At 42.9% G+C, this 22,018-nt stretch overlaps 1 protein-coding gene across 2 annotated transcripts in view; it reads right to left on the bottom strand.

Annotated features, from left to right (window-relative positions):
* Positions 1-21,627, bottom strand: part of ODF2 (outer dense fiber of sperm tails 2) — a 28,306-nt gene extending 6,679 nt beyond the window's left edge. The window contains exons 1-16 of one of the 2 annotated variants that reach the window (XM_075060482.1): positions 21,404-21,614; positions 19,176-19,260; positions 18,196-18,349; positions 15,737-15,862; positions 14,807-14,977; positions 12,625-12,791; positions 11,575-11,704; positions 10,764-10,895; positions 9,960-10,034; positions 9,670-9,741; positions 8,567-8,683; positions 6,430-6,615; positions 5,298-5,407; positions 4,164-4,299; positions 845-955; positions 152-256 (exon numbers count right to left, since the gene is read on the bottom strand). In XM_075060482.1, coding sequence (XP_074916583.1) covers positions 152-256; positions 845-955; positions 4,164-4,299; positions 5,298-5,407; positions 6,430-6,615; positions 8,567-8,683; positions 9,670-9,741; positions 9,960-10,034; positions 10,764-10,895; positions 11,575-11,704; positions 12,625-12,791; positions 14,807-14,977; positions 15,737-15,862; positions 18,196-18,303 — 1,746 coding nt within the window. In that variant the 5' untranslated portion in view covers positions 18,304-18,349; positions 19,176-19,260; positions 21,404-21,614. Of the gene's footprint in view, positions 1-151; positions 257-844; positions 956-4,163; positions 4,300-5,297; positions 5,408-6,429; positions 6,616-8,566; positions 8,684-9,669; positions 9,742-9,959; positions 10,035-10,763; positions 10,896-11,574; positions 11,705-12,624; positions 12,792-14,806; positions 14,978-15,736; positions 15,863-18,195; positions 18,350-19,175; positions 19,261-21,403 lie in introns of both variants that reach the window. The other variant, XM_032797673.2, reaches the window with a different exon arrangement.
* Positions 21,628-22,018: the final 391 nt, after the last annotated feature.

The raw sequence follows: 22,018 nt of genomic DNA, 5'->3' as shown, positions 1-22,018 counted from the left end.
GCTGGGGGAAAAGACAAACCTGTTTGGAGGACATCTTCTATTTCCCTCAGAGTCCAAGCACATTTGTTTTCTACTATGCCAAGAGAGTGCAGCCCTGAGTGGCTGCAATGTACCAATTTAATGGTCCAGGATTTCTTAGAAGAATAATTACCAACTCAATCTCCTTGTTCATTTCATCTTTTAGCGTCTTATTCTCTTTGTCACAAAGCTCGAGTTTCACAGTCACCTCATCGGCTTCCATTCGGGTTCTCAACACCTGGGCACAGAAAGAATTGGCACATGACTTACGTTAGGGTTTTCAATCATAGATTGCTACACACTGACACAATTACAATTGTTGAGATCCAGCAGCAGGATTCTTGTGAACCTCTGGACACCCCCATCCCAAGTTCTGGAGCTTTTCCACCTTTGTAGTTTTTATAGCCTTCTCACCCTTCTTTACGCTGTCCTCCGAAGATTTTCCCCTTTGCTTCTTTGTGCCCTTCCTCCCTATCACCACCCCTAAACCCGGGTCTTTTAGCAAGATCTTTATACATGCACTCAGCTTCTGCTAACATAATGGGTGATCAGGGTGTGCAGAGTGAATCAAGTTTTCCACAGTCCAGAATATAGCAGGTGGCAGCCTACAGGCTGCCATTTGAACAGAATAACCTATAAAAGCTTTTGCATAAACAGATTTTGTTTATTAGAGCCATGAAAACCAGAAAAGCAAGACGACAGATGGAACAGGGCATCATCTGATAGCTGGCAAACAGAATTAAGGCATGAGAGAATAAACCACAACAGCAAAGGAAGAAAACAAATGTTTGAGGAGGGAAGGAAAAAGGAGAGTTGAATAAAATACCTGAGACTTGTAGGTTTCAATCAGCCCTTCATAGTTCCTGAGAGATGCCTTGAGCTGCTGCACCTCCATCTGAGCTTGGTTCAGCTTCTCCTCCACCGGCACCATGGTAGCCTGAATGGAGAAGACTTCCTCTATTCAAGAGGTAGTGCTTGGAACAGGCTAAGTTGTCCCCATGTACGTTAAACTAAGTTAGAGCAGGGGCTGTGCAAACTAAGGGTAAAATTCTCTGCTCGTGTAACTGGCAGAGTCCTATTGACTTCAATGGAGTCAGACTTTAAAGGTCAGAAGGGACCATTATGATCATCTAGTCTGATCTCCTGCACAATGCAGGCCACAGAATCTCACCCATCCACTTCTATAACACACCCCTAACCTATGTATGAGTTACTGAAGTCCTCAAATTGTGGTTTGAAGACCTCAAGCTGCAGAAAATCCTCCAGCAAGTGACCTGTGCCCCATGCTGCAGAGGAAGGCAAAAAATCTCCAGGGCCTCTGCCAATCTGCCCTGGAGGAAAATTTCTTCCCGACCCCAAATATGGCGATCAGTTAAACCCTGAGCATGTGGGCAACACTCACCAGCCAGCACCTAGGAAAGAATTCTCTATAGTAACTCAGATCTCAACCCATCTAACATCTCATCACAGACCATTGGGCATACTTACCTGCTAATAATCAAAGATCAATTGCTAAATTAATTGCCAAAATTAGGCTATCGCATCATACCATCCCCTCCATAAACTTATCAAGCTTAGTCTTAAAGCCAGATATGTCTTTTGCCCCCATTACTCCCCTTGGAAGGCTAAACGGAGCTTCACCAATGCATGCCAGCATAGAACATGGCCTTACATCTGCATGAGACTTGTTCCATCACGTTCCAAACACTTTTAAATGAGCTGTGTCCACTGGATCAGGGTCCAGATGGTTTTGTAGGTGTCTGGAGAGGATGTCAGGCATCGTTCTGTTTTGGAGGCTGTGGTTCTCCCTATAGATATGTTTTTTATTCCCTGTCCAGATGCATAATTGGATGACAATATATAATCCAGGAGAGCAGGCAGGTAAGCATGTCTCCAATCCCACATACTGAATCAGAGGGTAGATAAAGCCTATTCTTCCCCTCCCGTAACAAACCTTATATGTTCCTTTCTTCACAAATTTCAGCCTCTCTCACCCAAGTCAAACAATGGAACACAGGACTGAAAATACAGTCATTCCGACTACACTAAGGTTACCAGTGCAACTTGATTTGACATCAAATGGGCTTAAAGGAGATAATGTGTCTCTGCACTTACAGGGCCAGCAGTGCTCACTACAACTTCTCCCTTATGCTAACATTTCAACTCCCAAACGCCTGGATATTCGACTGACCTTCAGCCTTTCATTCTCCATTTTGAAAGATGTGCTCTCTGTGGCCTGCCGGTGCAGTTTATCCACCAGAGCATCTCTGTCTTCCCGCATTTTGTCCTCCATGGAGGTCTGTTGCTCCAACAAGTCTGTAATACGGCTGCCATGCAGGAGGTGAAATTAACCATTAAATGACAAAGAGAAAAAAGTCTCTTGTTCTTTGAAATTCAGCTTCAGGAACAAGAAATCCTCTCTTTATTTCCCCTTTTCCCCCCATAGCTCATGCATGCACACACTACAAACTTCACTCTGGTTTCTTCTGCTGCTCCATTCCCTTTGGGAAAACAGGCACCCAGATGTTACTGGGCTGCTGGCACTGATATATCTCATATCTGTGTTGTAGAGGCTAATGCAGTGGTCCCCATCCTCAGAACACAGGAGGGCCACATAGACCTAAGCACCTCAAGCCTTATGCGTCGAACAGATTCTACATATTTTAATCAGATTTAAAGTCACCTGTATTGATTTATAATTTTAAGTTCAGCTTATCTCATATGCATTTAGATAGAAACAACCTATGTACAGTATTGTCTATTTACAGACTTGTATAAATTAAAATGATGTAAACGTAACAAAATGTGAATGAATAGGCCATTAGTATATTGTTTTGAAGCAGGCTGCAGGCCTTATGAAATGCTCTGGTGGACCACGTACAGCCCATAGGCTTGGTACCATGGCTAATATGGTACTTCCCCCTCTTGCTCCTAGGCTCAGTTTTCTCTGTGGTGACTGCACTGTGTTGATACAGACAATTTTTGCCCCAAACCCCACAAAAACAGATCAGCCTTAATGAAACTACTATGCATTTAAATAGTTTCTTTTATTGTGAGCCATTTTGAGATCCTTCAAAGAAAAATTAGTATATGTATTTTACAGAATGGGCAGCAGGTACAGGGATAAGTGACTTGATCAACAAATCACTGTGGGAGTCAGGAGTAGACGCCAAACCTCCTGGCTCTCAGACCTTCTCACCACTAGACCACGCTGACTCTAGCTTTCCATTGAGTACTTATGGTCCAACCTGAAGATTCAAGGAGTCCCTTCTTGAACCAATATCCCAGCTCCATTCATGCTGGCTCCCCATGCCAGAGCTCTTACCTGTTCAGCATAACAATCTCAAGCTCCAGGTCAGTCTTGTCCTTCACTACTTTGTTGTAGCGGCTCCTCCAGGACTCCAGAGTGGACAGCGCCTCAGTAACATAATTGTCCTGTCAAACAAAAAAAAAGATGGGGAATGAGAGAGGCGAGACTGACAAAAAAAAAANTCGCATCATACCATCCCCTCCATAAACTTATCAAGCTTAGTCTTAAAGCCAGATATGTCTTTTGCCCCCATTACTCCCCTTGGAAGGCTAAACGGAGCTTCACCAATGCATGCCAGCATAGAACATGGCCTTACATCTGCATGAGACTTGTTCCATCACGTTCCAAACACTTTTAAATGAGCTGTGTCCACTGGATCAGGGTCCAGATGGTTTTGTAGGTGTCTGGAGAGGATGTCAGGCATCGTTCTGTTTTGGAGGCTGTGGTTCTCCCTATAGATATGTTTTTTATTCCCTGTCCAGATGCATAATTGGATGACAATATATAATCCAGGAGAGCAGGCAGGTAAGCATGTCTCCAATCCCACATACTGAATCAGAGGGTAGATAAAGCCTATTCTTCCCCTCCCGTAACAAACCTTATATGTTCCTTTCTTCACAAATTTCAGCCTCTCTCACCCAAGTCAAACAATGGAACACAGGACTGAAAATACAGTCATTCCGACTACACTAAGGTTACCAGTGCAACTTGATTTGACATCAAATGGGCTTAAAGGAGATAATGTGTCTCTGCACTTACAGGGCCAGCAGTGCTCACTACAACTTCTCCCTTATGCTAACATTTCAACTCCCAAACGCCTGGATATTCGACTGACCTTCAGCCTTTCATTCTCCATTTTGAAAGATGTGCTCTCTGTGGCCTGCCGGTGCAGTTTATCCACCAGAGCATCTCTGTCTTCCCGCATTTTGTCCTCCATGGAGGTCTGTTGCTCCAACAAGTCTGTAATACGGCTGCCATGCAGGAGGTGAAATTAACCATTAAATGACAAAGAGAAAAAAGTCTCTTGTTCTTTGAAATTCAGCTTCAGGAACAAGAAATCCTCTCTTTATTTCCCCTTTTCCCCCCATAGCTCATGCATGCACACACTACAAACTTCACTCTGGTTTCTTCTGCTGCTCCATTCCCTTTGGGAAAACAGGCACCCAGATGTTACTGGGCTGCTGGCACTGATATATCTCATATCTGTGTTGTAGAGGCTAATGCAGTGGTCCCCATCCTCAGAACACAGGAGGGCCACATAGACCTAAGCACCTCAAGCCTTATGCGTCGAACAGATTCTACATATTTTAATCAGATTTAAAGTCACCTGTATTGATTTATAATTTTAAGTTCAGCTTATCTCATATGCATTTAGATAGAAACAACCTATGTACAGTATTGTCTATTTACAGACTTGTATAAATTAAAATGATGTAAACGTAACAAAATGTGAATGAATAGGCCATTAGTATATTGTTTTGAAGCAGGCTGCAGGCCTTATGAAATGCTCTGGTGGACCACGTACAGCCCATAGGCTTGGTACCATGGCTAATATGGTACTTCCCCCTCTTGCTCCTAGGCTCAGTTTTCTCTGTGGTGACTGCACTGTGTTGATACAGACAATTTTTGCCCCAAACCCCACAAAAACAGATCAGCCTTAATGAAACTACTATGCATTTAAATAGTTTCTTTTATTGTGAGCCATTTTGAGATCCTTCAAAGAAAAATTAGTATATGTATTTTACAGAATGGGCAGCAGGTACAGGGATAAGTGACTTGATCAACAAATCACTGTGGGAGTCAGGAGTAGACGCCAAACCTCCTGGCTCTCAGACCTTCTCACCACTAGACCACGCTGACTCTAGCTTTCCATTGAGTACTTATGGTCCAACCTGAAGATTCAAGGAGTCCCTTCTTGAACCAATATCCCAGCTCCATTCATGCTGGCTCCCCATGCCAGAGCTCTTACCTGTTCAGCATAACAATCTCAAGCTCCAGGTCAGTCTTGTCCTTCACTACTTTGTTGTAGCGGCTCCTCCAGGACTCCAGAGTGGACAGCGCCTCAGTAACATAATTGTCCTGTCAAACAAAAAAAAAGATGGGGAATGAGAGAGGCGAGACTGACAAAAAAAAAAATCAAAAAAAAAATCACAGAATGACAGTGATGTGCAAAGTGAAACACACCACGGTAGCACCAAACACTCTGGAGACAGTACTTCTGCTCAACAGCAGTCAGGTTTGAAAAACAACATTAATTCCTTTTATCACTTCACATCCTTGCCAAATAACATTTTCCAATGATGCTGTCAGCTCACAGCCATACTGGCAGAGAGAGAGGAGCGGCTCCTCTTTGAAGACAACAAATGCAGTAGTTAGGAATGCAAAGCATAGCTAAGAATCTGCATTGGCCTTGAACACAGGAGATGTCCCCAAAAGAACACAAGTTACTGAAAAGCAGGGAGAGGACAAGTGGTCTAAAATGTTTGAGCTTTTCTGGTTTGTCCTAGTCACAACCTTCCTGCTTTTGCTATATCCTTCAATCCCCTTTCTCCAAAGGCAAATCTAGGTGTCTTATTTATTTATATTCTCTGCTCTAATTGTCTTCCCCAACGATTTCCTCTTTGCCAAAATAAATTCCCATTTTTTACTCCTAGCTTTCTTCTCCCCTTTGCCACTATGAAAATTTTCTTTGTCAACTACCAATTCCATGCATAACTCTGAAAGCAGCTCAGTACTGAACCAGCATGCAAGTACAAAAGCAAGGCAAGGCCCTGCAACCTTTTGTCCATTTCTCTCTTCCCTCGGCAGGCTCTAAAGGTACCAGGAAGTCTGCACAAGATCAGATCTGTTAGTTTATCACATGATATAAATCATCTCATGCTCTTGTTCAAAGCAAGGAGCAGTGAACAGTGACAGCTGAGGAAAAAAAAGGCTTTGTTTTAAATGTGGTGCAAATGGGCTGAGGCCCCAGTACAAAAAGTAACCTCATTACATAAAGTAGCTCTCTCCCTCCTGGGGCTGGTATCAAAAGTCAAGGATATGCAGACACACATACAGAGACTCTAAAGGATTCTCTTTCCCTCCTCCCTAGGACCAACTACCTTTTCTGCTAGCTGGACATTCAGCTGCTCTGCATATTCCTCACTGCGTTCTGCCCGCTCTTTCTGTGCGCGTATGGCTTTCTTCAGGGCCTCCTTATCACGCTCCCCCTTCTGCTTCAGCTCTTTTAGCTGTTCCATGATATGTTCCACCTCCCCCTTATGCTGGGCCCCACTGCGCTCCAGATTCTGGAAAGGAAAAGGAAAAAAACTAAAACACATTCTATGTGAAATGCTTTATCTTCAGTCAAGAGGGGCAACTCATCTCCCAGCAGCTGAGGAGAGAGGTGGACATAAGCTATCTATCAATGTGGTCCAGCTTGGAGTTACTATAGTGTCAGTTCAGTTTGCCATTCCTACTGTAGCTCTGTCCCCTTAATTCATGGGATGAGATGCAAAATCATCTTGAAAACCATTCTTCCAGTGGCAAAGGCAGGCTGAGATGCCAAACTTCCAGTCTTAAAAGTAGCATGTAGTGTTGCTGTGTGCTGATAAACACAGCTGTCATATTTCACTCCCAAGGCAGCAACTGGTACCTCTTAGTGCAATTTATAAGCGATGATAGATCCTTTAACCTTTTTACTCAGTGTTAGCATATGCTAAGAGAGGAACCTTCAGTCTCATTCTCTTGTCCTAAGACCAGTTAATAAGGGTAATACCTCTTGGGAACCAGCTCAGGAATTGTGTCTCAAGACGAATCAAATAGCAGTCATTTCCAATATTTCTAGTCTTAGTAGAGAATTTAAAGGTTAATATTACATCAGAACCAAACAAGGTGAGCTCTGAACTCTATTATATTTAAATACACAGAGCCAAATGCAAACCTAGTTTAAACAAGTGCAATTCCAATGACTTAAAAGCTACACATCCTTACATTAGGACCAAATGTGGCCAAATATTTATTGCTATATGTAAGGAAAGATTCTTTTCTTTCCACCATGTGTGGCATACTTCTGCTTAGCAATGAAGTCATCATTCCTGAGTGCTTTCCAAGGTAGATATAGACCAAGCAACCTTTTGTTCCACATACGAATATCTCTTTTCAGTTGAAATGCATCTGCCTTGATAATTCATTGTATAGAAGAACATACCTGCATATAGTCTTTTTCTTAAGATTACAGAGATGGTTAACACACAGCTTTCATCAAGATAACCCAAAGCAATGTTCTTCATCTCAGTACCTAAGAACTGCCATACTGATTCAGACTATGGTCCATCTAGAGCAGTATCTTGTCTGACAGTGGGCAGTACCAGAGCTTCAGGGTGAGCATACAGGACAGAGCGGTTGAGGTGCTCCACTCCAATTCTTCTCCCAGCTTCTGGCAGTCAAGAGGTTTAGGGTCACTACAAGCATGGGATTGCATCCCTGACCATCTTAGCTAATAACCTATCCTCTATGAACTTTTCTAATTTTTTTTTTTTTAAAAACAACCCAGTTATAGTTTTGGCCATCACAACAATGAGTTCTACAGGCAAACTGTGCATTTGTATAAAAAATTACTTCTTCATTTGTATTAAATGGCTGACTTACTTTAAATCAGGTGACCCCTGATTTTTGTATTGTGTGAAAGGATAACAACAACACTTCTCTATTAACTTTTTCCACACTATTCATGATTTTATATGCCTTGTCATATTCCCCCTTCGTTGTCTCTTTTCTAAGCTGACCAGCCCTAATATCTGTAGTCTCTCTTCATATGGAAGTCGTTCCATACCCATGATCATAGGCATCACAAGTGATACAGTGAAACACACACTTCTTTGCAATCAGATAAAGAGATCCATGGCAGGAGTTTCCTTTTTCCAGATAAGTTAAATAGTTTCCCAGCCCTCCTGATATGTGGTTCAGCAGAAACCATCTCTTTAACATAACTAATTTGAGGGGAAATCTAAAGTAACAAGTAATTACTTGAGACACAATTAACCCTTAAAGTATATGATTTCACTTCATACAAGTGAAAAGACTTTTAGTTCTCAATCAAAATTACAGACGAAAATGTATAGCAATGGCATAAGTGATGCCAGCTTATGCATTTCATTATTGGATGGGCACAGCATGGAACAGTCAGTGACTGCCACTTTCTTCTTCAGTGCATTCAGCTGATCAGTTTGAATGGTCTGGTGAATACCAAAAACATACCCGGATCTGAATAGCCAGACGGTTATTTTCAGCTTCTTTATTTCGCAGCTGAGCCTGTAAATGACCCCTCACAGCTTCCATGGATTTGGAGAGTTCGCATGCTGTCTTCGCTTGATCCTAAATATGAAACAAACAAGACTAAGTGTTGTTTTCCCAGGCATCGAAGCAGATGGGACATTTCACACCATGCAACAGTTCAAGCCTTTGCTTCAACAAATACCAGCAGCTATAACAGGAACTGCCAGAAAGAGCACTCTCAGACTCATTTTCTTAGCAATGGGAGCAGGGAGACGAGACATGTCATCAAATTTGCCCAGATTAGCTAGTGTGTGTAAGCTCTGAGGGGAGAGCCATGGCTTGCTGGAATCCAGCCGTTTTGTCCAGAGAGTTACGAGAACAAAATGTTTACAGAAAACTATAGTAATTCTAAATACCCCAAAAACAAGTATTCTGCATTATGGTGTTGATGAATGGTATATTCCCTATTCCACTACCACAAGCCCTGTCCTTCTCCCCACCTCCCTGAAGCACGCTCAGAGATCCCTCTCTCCATCTGAGTGGACCAGGACAGGATCCCCCTCTTTCTTAACTGGCACATAGTCTAGACCCCACAATCACCCTGGCTGACCAGTCTGCAAGGATTTTCTCTGAGCCAAAATACACTCCACCCTGGCCAGTGTTGTCATCTGCTTCCTAGGAACTTAGGACCAGGGGGAGGCAGGGCACATTAGAACCTGAGGCCATGGGCAACTGAAGGTTCCCAGCAAAAGGAGATCACCCATCAGGACTTGCTGCAGCAAGGCACCTAACCTGGCTCTCCCTCCAAGCACCCTCCAGAGCCAAGTGTGCAATAACAGCTTTGGCAACACCCTAGGAATAGCCACTCCTGTGGTGACATTTGTTGCCTGAAGTCTTTGTGATGGACATTATCAATACATCAGCAATTCCATGTGGGGATTAGATAAGCATCTGCCAGTTCACACAAGAAAGCAGGACCTGCAATGCCTTAATTCAGAATAGCTGTCTCAAATTCCAGACCCTTGTTACAGTTTTGAAGGTTCGTGTGTGTTCAAAAAGAGGTTGTAATAAAAAATGGAAACTACCTTTTCTGTCTGTATTTGACTGATGAGCTCTTCCACCTCCTTCTCTTTCTCCTGTAGCCTCATCTTCAGATTCTGGAAGACAAACACCCAGATCCTAAGTGAAAAAGAGACTTTGTTGCTAGCAGTGGAAAAAAGGGGCTGTTAAAGAAAAAAAAAAGGCCAACGTAGCTTTCCACATCAGGCTCAATGGCACCTCTGCAATGTATATAACTATTGGTCACCCATGTTTTAAAGAATAAACCGTAAATCTCATCCCATGTACTGAAAGCATGCTTTTGCTCTTGCATTACCGCTTTCTCTGCATCCGAGTCAGACAGCCTTTTTAGCAGCAACCCCTGCTGCTCCATCAATTTCTGTGCATCTTTCTACAAGAGAATGAACAAACAAGAGCTCATTAAGCTTTTTCCAAAGCCACCCTCCATGTCCTAACCCCAAGAAAACGTGTCTTTCAATTTAAGATGGACCTGAGAAAGTTATCTACCTACACCAGCATTCAAGCAGCAGTTCTCAGATAAGATTAAAAGGTGTCAACCCTGCCAACAAATTTCATTTTCAACCCTCTTCCCCTGAGAACTCCCATCCCAGAAACCCTTCCTCACTCCCATCTCCTTTAACCGAGTCAAAGGAGATACTAAAATGCACAATGGCAAACTAAGATCTTGCAAACTTATCCCACTTTGGGCAAACACAAACCTTTGATGGTTCTTTTACTAGAATCATAGGTGGCTGAGGAAGTAATTTCCCACTGACCTGCCTTTGACCAAAGCAGCACACGTTCAACAAGCTGCAGTAGGAATAGTAATTACACTGAAGTATTATCGCTCCTGTAGTCTGCCTAGCACTCAGAGCTCTTAACATCTTCACATTACATGTTCAAACTTTATCTGAGCCCCAAAAGGGAGGGGTAAGATCTGTATTACAATTAGGAGAACCAAGGAAGAGGGAGGTGAAGCATTTATCCATGATCACATAGCAAGTCAGTTGCAGAGCTGGGATTAGAGCTCAGGAGTTCTGACACCAAGTTCTAGTCTCAGTCCACTAGACTATGCTGTCTCTTGTAGATCAGGGAAAGTTAAACATGCAGCACTGCTCACCTCCCGGTTGTGCTGTTCTTTAAGTAGATCCCGGAGCGTCCTATTGGTTTCTTCAAAAGTGCTTAATTTCTGTAGCAGCAACTCTTTTTGCCTTGTCAGTGTATTAACGTCTGAGCTGGTCATGTGTTTCTCCTAAAGAAAGAAAGACATGGTCATATTTGTCTGCACTTCAATATCTAGAGCAGGAGTCGGCAACCTTTCAGCAGAGGTGTGCCAAGTCTTCATTTATTCGCTCTAATTTAAGGTTTCGCGTGCCAGTCATACATTTTAACGTTTTTAGAAGGCCTCTTTCTATAAGTCTATAATATATAACTAAACGATCGTTGTATGTAAAGTAAATAAGGTTTTTAAAATGTTTAAGAAACTTCATTTAAAAATTAAATTAAAATGTAGAGCCCCCCGGACCGGTGGCCAGGACCTGGGCAATGCGAGTGTCATTGAAAACCAGCTTGCGTGCCACCTTCAGCACCCGTGCCAGAGGTTACCTAGATCTAGAGTCTGGTATGAGCGATGTATGCAATACAAACACAGCATAACAAAACAACTTGATCATCAGTGTCACATTTACAAAGGGCAGTGGGATGGTAAGATGCTGGCTGATAAACTCTCATTTGTAAATTCAAAATTACTTCAGATTTTACTTGATCTGGATTTCAGTACCTTCTGCACCCAAAGGCCTATCAAGCACTTTAAGCACTAGAAACCTCTCCACTTTTCCTTGACGACCTCTGACTCAGTAATTCTGTGACAGACCTTGAAACAGCAATGTGGCAGTACAGCAAATGATACAGTGAACTATGCCATCACTTACATTTTTGAGTCTCCCAATCGTATCCTTCAGCGCATGAATCTGTTTGGCTGCTGCAGCTCCATCCATCTCCGCCTCAACTAACTTGGACATCAAACACTCTTTCTCATGCTGCAAGTGCCTCTTCTGCATTCTGCAACAAGAATACAGCTATCAGAAGAATGGATAGTCATATGCCATAACCAGGCTGCACTGGTAACATCATCCTTAAAGGAAGCACTGTAATTACAGTTTCTGATTAGAGGTTAACCGACAAAACCTCCCAAACTAAAAGATATACCACAAACACCAGAAATTTACCATTTTTCAGTCTTGGAAGTGGGTTTTGATGGGGATCAGACTCTACTAATCTACCTGTGCTTGCCAATTTTGAGGTTATCTCAGAGCAACCTCCCTCACCAAATATTCAACCCCAACACCTTTTATCCTGGATATCAACAATCCTAAGAACCTATATCACACCAGAAATAAGCCTCCAAAATGGTATCAGCTGAATATGAAGCTGGCCATTCTTAAAAAACCGGAGAGAACACAGACAACTAGAACTCAAAGAAACCCTTCATAAAGGGCTCAAAGCCCTTCCCAAGTTTTAAAAATTATTCATAAAGCTCTTCTGAAAGATTCAGAGATTTATTTTCCATATAAACTTTAGTGTGTGTGATGGGGGGGGGGAAGAGGGGAGATGATGACTCTCAATCAAACATGAATGTTTGACTATTTCCCCACTCAGTGAAAATGACTAACAGAATGAGCTAAAACATTACTTGCTTCTAAATAATTGCCTCAGGAAGGCTGAGATGGATTTTTCTCTACTACCGCAATGATATCTCCAGGGAAAAATAATCTCACACTGAGGAAAGAGGGTTTCACTGCACCATTAGGCAGGAATTAGATATAAGGAAGGAGAATGCCAATTCTGCAGTGCCACTCAGCCCTATATTCCTGGGAGCAAACCAGAATTAAATTTGTTAATGTTTTTATAAGACAGAGACGTGCTCTTTAAACATCATTACAGTACATGTACACATAGGAGTTAAACGATAAGTTCTTTACAAAGTAAGATCTTTCTCCTCCTTTATGCGCTCAATGTTACGTCGGAGCAAGGTATTCTCATGTTCTGTCTCCACCAGCTCCTGTGTGACTTCATCTAGCTCATCCTTCTGCTCCTCGAGGAGACGCTTTGCCATTTGCTGTTGTTCCTCCCGCTTCTGTATCTTGGCCTAAGGAGGACACATCTTATTTTTATGTATCTAGAGCTTTACACAAATCATGGTGCTTTTATGGTGTTACAGATGGTTTAGATCCCCCACCACTGAAATGCAGCAGCTCCTCAACAGCTCAGTAGATAAAGAATACTATATCAGTGTTCTCAAACTTCAGCAACCCAAGGACCCCCATTTTTATTTCCATTTTTTTGCGGATCCCCAAGCTGCTCCGCTCAGCCCTGACTCCACTTCTTTCCTGCCTCTTTCCAGCTCCTCCCCCTCTCTCCCAGTGCCTCCTGCATGCTGGGGAACAGCTGTTCCACAGCGTGCAGAAGGCACTGGGAGGGAGGAGTTGATCAGTGGGGCTGGTGGCCCCAGACATGATTCTGCCCCCTCCCCTGAGTGTCCCCTGTCCCCGCTCCTCCCTCTCCCTCCCAGCATGCAGGAGGTGCTGGGAGGAGTTAATCAGCGTAGCCGGTGGACCTCCTGGGGTAACCATCCCGGACCCGCAGACCCCAGTGTGAGAACCGGTGCTACAGATCCATTGCTGAAGATATTTAGGAATGCAGACTGAGACTTTATGCTGGAATTTAATCAATGCACCAGACGTACTACCTCTACTCAATATAGAAGAAGGGCCTAGTGTTCCCCTAACTAATTAAGGTTAAAACTGGTGACATGGATGATACTTCCATGTTATATCGACAACATTAGCCTGGTTACATCCTATTTACATTTAAACCATGTTGTAACTGGTTTGGAGGACAACTGTTTTGTAATCATAGAATGATGGACTGGAAGGGACCTCAAGAGACCATCTAGCCCAGTCCCCTACATCACGGCAGGACCAAGCACCATCTAGACCATCCCTGACAGGTGTCTGTCTAGCCTGCCCTTAAAAATATCCAATGATAGATATTTCACAGCCTCCCTGGGTAATTTATTCCAGTACTTAACCACCCTGACAGTTAGGAAGTTTTTCCTAATGTCCAACCTGAACCTCTCCTGCTGCAGCTTAAGCCCATTGTGTCAGTTTATCAGAGTTTGTGATACACTGCCAGTCTAGCCGTACAGGGCAGAGCCCTCACCTTTGCGTTCTTCCTGCTGTACGTCTCCAAAGCCAAGGGACCAGCTCCGCCCTGCTGTCCTCAGATGTGATTATTTGAGTTCAGACATTTGAGTTACCCTATCGTGTAACTGACTTTTGTTTTTGGAGCACAGACAGGCTCAAACTACTTATTATAACAGTCTACCTAACTCAGAAGTCCTGTTTTTGCTTATAGGTTTTGAGATTTTTAATTAAAACCACACAAAGTTACATAGCAATATAATCGGGATATATTGCCTGCCCTAGGGGAAGCTGAAAGAAAGGAAAATGCCTGTGGTCTGCCCTCACCGTGCTAGGCCTGTTAGAGGGTTTGGGCATCACATTAAATCTAATCTTTAAAATTCTATATGCAGACTTTCAAGGGACAGCTGTTAAAATATTGAAAAGTACTTGGCCATTTAGATTACATGGGATAACATGGCGTCACTGAAGTGTAAGTTCCAGTAGTGAGCCATGAGGAATATACTGTTCAACAAGACCACCCTGAGAGCCTATGGGTCCATGTGGTAAGACAATACTTTCACCCTTAGGGAGGAACATCTTTTAGGTTTAGGACCTTGGTGGGAACAAGACTTTACACATGGAAACTGAGGCAAAGCATCGTCTGTGTCATCCATGTTCCATGACTCATTTTAGCATAAGTAAAAAAGCCTCGTTAATCTGTAGTTGAGATATAACTAAACTGAATGAAAGCCAAAATCCACCTTGCTAGCAAACAACGCTAGTGTAAACAATGCATCAGAGTAGCTAAGCCCTTCTCAATACGATATGTAACAAATGAGTTGAGCATCCATTTGCCCTTCATCATTGTACCCCAGTCTTCAGCATCCTCTTGCCAAGTTTCCTCTTTCCATATCACTTTGTCTAATCTGCAAGCCCCTCCCCATTACCCCCCCGTGAGCCTTTAGTATGATCTTCTCACCTCATTCTTCAGTGTCCCCACTACATTCATCAGGCTATCTATCTTCTTCTCATATTTGTTCATTTTGCTGTGAATAGCATCCTCCTCGTCTGTAGAGAGGTCACTCAGACGCAGCACAGAGAGCAGTTTTTCTGAATCTGGAGGAGTAATTTCCAAGCGATGGGTTGGTCCCTGGTGGGGATGTAATAGTCATGGCTTTTTTAAAAGGTACACACAATGTTGTAACCTTAGCATTTCTCAAACCAATCTAGGACTGAATCACATCTCTGAAAAAATTCTAATGAGGGCAAGATAAAATACCCAGGCTATAATCCTCTCTACTTCAACCTGTTTCAGTCAGTTGTAAAAGGCTTTTAATAGGGAAAAATAAATACTTCCAAATCCACCAAAACAGCACATGTAGGGATTAGTTTTGTCATCTGATTGTCATGAAGGAAAATCAGAGTTCAGATTCCAAGCCAGTAGGAGCTGGGAGTGGGTAGGTCATTCAGCCCCTGGTGGGAAAGGGAGCACAAAACACTTCTTTCTAGAAATCTTATGAGAGTCACGGAGTAGCAATAGCGGCCTATAAAGTGAACTGTGCCCCAAGGTAAGGTATTTAGAGCGGAAAGTAGAAAAGGAATAAATGAAGGGGGATTTCTCCAGCCTTGCAGTATCAGGGGAGGGAGGTGGGGAAGAGTCGGAAAGAGGAAAAAGGGACAGATAGCTGTTGACAAAACAGACACATGATGAATCCCCCATTCAGAATCTGTTTGTACAAATAAATTTCCAAAAACCAGAGATAAATATTGGATGTTTAAAATGATTGCCAGGTGGTAGTGGTCACCTTAACTACAGTCTAGCACCCACCAACCCGACAGTAAGGTAAAAATCTAGGTACCATCTCTTAGTCCAAGCCATCTGATTAAAAAGCAAAAAAGTCAGCCATACCTCCCATTTGTAGGCAGACTCCCGGATGGATGTTTTGCCTGGGGGCATCCAGGGGACCTTGGTTTTCACCCGAACGCTTCGGCGCACGTTCACGGTATCCCCTTTCATTTTCTGTTTGTGTTTCGGCTGAAAGAGAGAGGAAAAACAAAATAAATCTCGTAAGACTTTTAAAAAAAAAATCATTTGAACCTTTAATGCTGTAAGAGTTAAATGGCACAATATCATTCTTACAATAGTACCACAAACTGCTTCACATGGTATATCAGAGAGGAGAGTCAGCAGCTGGAGGAACAAGGCAAAGCCAAGCACAAGAAAAACTTATTGAATTAATAGGAGACCATATAGCCAAAATGAAAGCATTCTTGCTATTTGTCAGCCAGGGCCTTTATGACATCACTTGTAGCTCTGCCTCTTGTGATGCGACGAGGGTCTTGGTTACCCTGAGAAAATAGGATCTAGCTGGTGTTAAAGCAGGTCTGTCCTTTTTTACATTTTGAGGGGGAGTTTGCTTGCTTGCAAAACTTTACATCAGGATGTGAGTGACAACCTACTTTCATTTCACTTATTTGGTTTACTTAATGTCTTAATTTATAAAGCACCCATATTAAAAACAGTACCTGGAATGCTGGACATAACAAACATGAAATAAATCAAACTGGGCCCAGTGATAACATTTAAATCAAGAGGACTGGGACAAAAAGCAGTCCAAGGAGCAAGACCATCAGAAAATAAGGCCAAGACCTTAAACCAAACCTTAAAGACAACCACAGAAGAACATCAGATATCACAGGAATTAAGCGGGAATAGAGGTCCCTCAACCAAGAATCGCCTGTTCTTAAGCCAATTCCAATTAAACCTCAGGCGACAGAGCCTTGGGTGGAGTAAGAGGAAGTATGCAAGCTGCTGAGTACCATGCACCTAGATTAATATAGTTTTACATACAGTCTTAATAGCTTGAGTTAGCCTACTGAGAAAGCCCAGCTCAGAGAGAATGACAGATGGGAGAGAAGGAAGGCCAAAGTTAGAGAGAAAAAGGTAGTCTTTCTGGGAAAGAGAGGAGACGCACAAAAGCATAACCACAACATCTATTTCTATGCAGGAAGAGCAAACTAGGTGGATCCTCCCTATCTCCCAGACCTGACTCACAAACAGTAGCCATGATGTATTAATGGGAGTTTGGTGGGGATTGATCTATGAAGATCCTGGAAACACTTTCCCTGCTTTGTGACTAACAAGTATTCTCACTCCTAAATGGGTTGATCTTAAGCTTTCTTATCTAAATGAAAATGCAGCTGCTTTTTACACAATTTTGAGGCTTGATCAGATGGTCCAAAAGCAAAGGAAGCATATAGCTGAGTATCATCAGGCATACCCCATTATAATATTCACTAGTGGCATCTCTCTCTCTCTCTCTCTCACACACACACACACACACTTAACAACTGAGAGGGGGGCAAAATATAACTGTTGCAGACTCTTAAAGAAAAATAAACTAGCACTCACTACCTTTTGGGTCTTCCATTTCAAGAATGACCTCGACCTCTGAAGAGCATTTCATCTACTCCAACTAGCAACTGAAACCTAGCCACCATTACCTGCTAATCAATTATAACTAAGGCTACTTGCTAGATCCTCTTGGCCAATGACCAAGAGAAGACAGTCCAGACTCATAAAAGCTGTCTGTGCACCAGCAGATGACTTCAATCCAGGGTCTTTAAATCCAATCTTTCATTTAACCTGATACAGGTGGAATTTGAGATCTCCAGCTACCATCTTCCTAAAAACCCTTCCTCCAGACAAAGGGATGATCAGAACATGGGCAGTAGCTTGCCAAGATGTTAACCCAGAAAAATATGTTAAGTTGGGGCAGGACTAAAGTTAAAACATCTTTGGTGTCTAAAAAGCATTTGTAAAATACAGTATGGTTTTCCTCAGCAAAAAAAGGGTGTCAGGAAAGTCTAGCTCCTAAAGCAAAGGAATGTGTTTTACTCCTGGTTCTGTCATGACTGATTGTATGATTCTGGACAACCCACTTAACTTATCTGCATCTCAGTTAGCTCACCTGTAAAATGGCTGGTGCACTTCCACATCTCATGGTAAGAGGGACAGGTAGCTCGAAACTTAACTAAATGTTTGTAAAATGCTTTAAAGACCATTGGATAAAGGCCCTATAGAAGTACATATGGTAACCTAACTATACATGTAAATATAAAACTAAATCCCGTAGATTACCCATATGAGATACTTTTAAGTAATCTTAGAAATTGAAACTGTATTACTGAAAATTCACATTAAAATGAATGCAGTTAAGAAGTCAATCTATCTTATTTCTCTAACCTACTATCTATCTATCCAGACCTCAAGTGGTAGAAACAGACCTTGAACTTTCAGTGGTGCTTCTAGGACCCTTCACTTTTCTGGTCTGTAGCCCTTACAAACACCCAGCTACACACTCCTACCTGGCTTTTTGCAGGTGTTGTTTTCTGACCCTTTTTTATATGGACATGGACAGGGGTGTTTTCATCCACGTGAACGTGCAAAGGGGGAGATGAGGAGCGGTTCTTCATGGTTCTTCTCCAACAAACGGCAAAGGGCAATACAATGAAAGGAAACCTGTGAATAAGGAAACTGGAAATAATAAAATTTCCCTATGCTCCAGTCAAACTGGACAATTGCCTCTAGCCACCTGTCCCCAGACAGCTACAATTGCTGAGATGGGTCAAGGTATTTAGGCCACAGTTTGAGCTTCCTTTCAGTAGCACCTGCCTTTGTGGATCACATGCAGCTTTGGTGTAAGATCTGGAATAACTCCATAAGCTTCTATTTACACCATGGCTGAATCTGGCCCTTCATTTTTGTTTGGACAAGGGATGGTACAGACAATGTAAAGATAGTGTTGTATTGGTAGAGGGTGTCTGTAAGAGTCACCAGAGTTCAAGGTCTTAGAGCATGCCAAGGGATCTGATTAGCAACACCATCCGATTTTGAACAAAAATTTTACAACAGGGCCATTACTTTGACCAGCAAACTAAAGAATTTAGGAAAACTAAAAGGAACCCATCAGATGTGCCATATTAGCTCGATCCTGCAAACATGCTTGTGCTTAATTTTAAGCATTCTGAACAGTCCCCTTGATTTCCATGGGACTACTCACAGTTCTTAAAGTTAAATACATGTGTAAGTGCTTACAGGACTGGGCCTATATTTGTCTCTGCAGGTTATTTCTCATAAATGATGCATGTATTTTATTTCCACGTTAATTATGTGCCTAATACACAAGAACAAGGTATGAAAACAAATTCAAAGTAATCAATGCACAGTTTAATTCCTTGGTATTTTATAAAAGTGTAAAAGTTTCCTTCTTAGAAAAGAAAAGTAGCACCACTAACCTGACTACAGCAAAAGGAAGGATTACATCATTCCACTCCCAGTTACTTACCGTTAGCATAAGATCCTCAGCTCCTTGTGACACTTTTCTCTGTGCTGAGATTGCAGTTATCTCGTTTCTGCTGGAGGGGGGACACCTGATGGCAGAAATATTAAATAGATTACTAGTAGGAGAGGATGCTAGTTTCCTTAAGGTTCCCATTCCCTTGAGTAGAAAGGTAACATCCTGACTCAAACATGTTAAATACCTAAAAACCACTTGACAGAAGAGTGAGCCTTAGCGTTCTTTGCACAAGAAATGTTAAAATAAAAAAAGATTAAAATAAGTACTTTGATTTTCAGGTATGATACACACATTATGCTAGATAATGAATGTTAAGATGCATCATATGTAAGACACCTGATTCTGCCTGCAGGGTGGATTTGCCATAAAAGAAAGTTTTTATTCTTTCTGAACAGTGGTTTGAGACCAGTGCTTACCAGATGTTCCCGATCCTGAAAACAATATGTGCTTTCTTTTTCCAAAATGTTTCTAGCCCTGGCATGTCACAAACTATTAGATCTTCAACTCAAATCATTCTGATCATCATCTTGCTACACCTGCCCAATTTTCACTACTGCTGTCCCAGGAACTGCTACAAACCAATACTTCCTACTGTCTAAATCCTCATAACAACAACAGATTTTCAAATGTTATAAAACAGTTTCATATAAGCAAAATAATCATTACAAACAGCAATAGACAAAATGCATCACACTATTGACCCTTTGTGCTCATTATTGCAATTTGGTGGGAAAGAGCAGCAAGAAGCAAGGACTACATGGATAAATGGTAGTAAAAAGAGCAGTAAATTAACAAAGGTTCTTATAGATCTGCGGAAAGAGGCTAGATAGTTATTCTTAATAGATGATGTTTATTATGGGTTAAGATGATAATTTGGAAGCAACATAAACTAAACCAAAAAAGAGGACACTCATATTACAAAATAAGAGCATCTACTTAGGAAGTTACATCAATATAAATATAGTGCTACAGTTTATATATATAAAAATAATTATACTGTTATAGTTATGCCAACACATTTTCCCATGCAGATGAACCCTAAAAATAGTTTTAGCAACAGTTCGGTATAATTGACATCATAGAATCTTTCAGGATAAATGCGGTAATATCCAAACCTATTAGCTAAACGTCAAGCAGAGTCCAAATGCCCAATGATCACCAAAGATAAATTAACATTAGTAAGATTGCCATCATCGTTCTGAAGAGGCTGAGATTTTTCAGGCTCATGAAAATGATTAAGTTTGCAGAGTGAAAGTGTCTGTTGAAAAGTAAAAAAAAACAAACAAAAAAAAAAACACAACACACCAGAACAGGTCTAGCAAAAATATTTTATGGGGGGGTGGGGGAAGGAAAGAAAGAATACCCCCAGGCTGGGAAGATGTGTATTTAGAAACTGAGATAGAGTTTGCTGAAGGGAGAGACTTTCTCCAGCTTCTTGTTAGATAAATGACTGTAAATACTGTTGGTTTGTTTGGTTATCTCATTCTTGATAAGTAAATAAACCCTATTAATCGGCAGAAAACCTACATCAACTACAGTGCAAAAGAATGAGGGAATTCAAAGCTGAACCTTGAAAGACTAAGAGCAATATTAAACAGTCTCATTAGAGCCAGCACATTTTGTTTTCGCCAGCAAGAAGAGATATTTTAGAAGAATAAAGTAGCTTTCCTTGTCCAACAGCAATCACTAACTCTTGTTACTTTACCTCACATCATTTCGTTTCTAAAGCCCCAGTTTCTGGAGTCATTTTATTTCGCAATATTTTTTTTTTTTAAACGTGAGTTTATCTAGCCCTCACGGTTGCAGAAAAAGGCTTGAAAACATGACCCCTAAAGGCTCAAAAACAAACAAACCAACCAAAAAACACAAACACAACAACAAACCGGCAACGCTGAAGCCTGAAAAAATACTGTAAAAGCTTCCTGACTGTTAAGCCAGTCTCCTGATCTCAGAGGCGGATGGGGACTGGCTCATTTCTGGGAGCCCTTAGGACGGGATGGACGAGTCACAAGGCAAAGGGCGCGTCCCAGACACCACAGAAACTCATACCTGAGAGGCAGATGTGAAAGAGCAGCAGCCGCCCGCTGCAGCGCACGGGCTGCGGGGACCCCGTGCCCCTGGCCAGTCCACACTACCCCAGCAGACCGGGGGGGCTCGGGGACCCCGGGATCCCACTTCAGCCAGCGCCCTCCTCCCGGCTCCCCAGCCCCCCTTACCATGCAGGGCCGAGCCGGGCTCGGAGCCGCCGCCTCAGGATCTCCTCGAAATTGGCGGCGAGGCGGCGGTAGCTGCTGCTGTTGCTGCCATGGAGACCCCTGGTCCGGGGCGAGGGCGGACGGGGCAGGGGGCAGCAGCAGGGGCAGGACAAGCAGCAGCAGCAGCGGGACCCGCCGCCGAACTTCCGGGTCCGCTTCTGGGACGCTGCCCGCAGCTCCCCCATTGGGCGATTCAAACCCCCCGTGACCCCGGCTCGCCGCCGCGATTAGCTTCCAAGGCCCGTCGCGGCGTCACAAGAGCCCGCCCCCTTTGGGCGAGCCGGGACGTGTCACTATGGTAACGCCGGGCAACAGGCGGGCGGCGTGGGGGAGTTGGGCGCGCGGGGCAAGGCTGCGCTGAGATGGGGGCTGAATCAGGGCCCGAGGAGGGAGGGGCGTGGGGGAAGAAGAGTGGGAGGCGGGGCCCTGAATCACCTAGTCAGCTCTGGCAGAGATTCAACTAACCAACCCCACTTTAGAGAGGCCGCAACATCCCCCTTAAAAACTGGTCAGATGAAGCCTCACTCCAGGCAATCGCACAGGGTGGGTATCGGAATCGGATTGGGGCCCCAGGCG

This window comes from Chelonoidis abingdonii, chromosome 24, assembly GCF_003597395.2.
Source record: "Chelonoidis abingdonii isolate Lonesome George chromosome 24, CheloAbing_2.0, whole genome shotgun sequence".
Taxonomy (NCBI): domain Eukaryota; kingdom Metazoa; phylum Chordata; order Testudines; family Testudinidae; genus Chelonoidis; species Chelonoidis abingdonii.
Note: the sequence above shows the minus strand (reverse complement) of the source record. Positions and strands in the feature narration are given on the sequence as shown.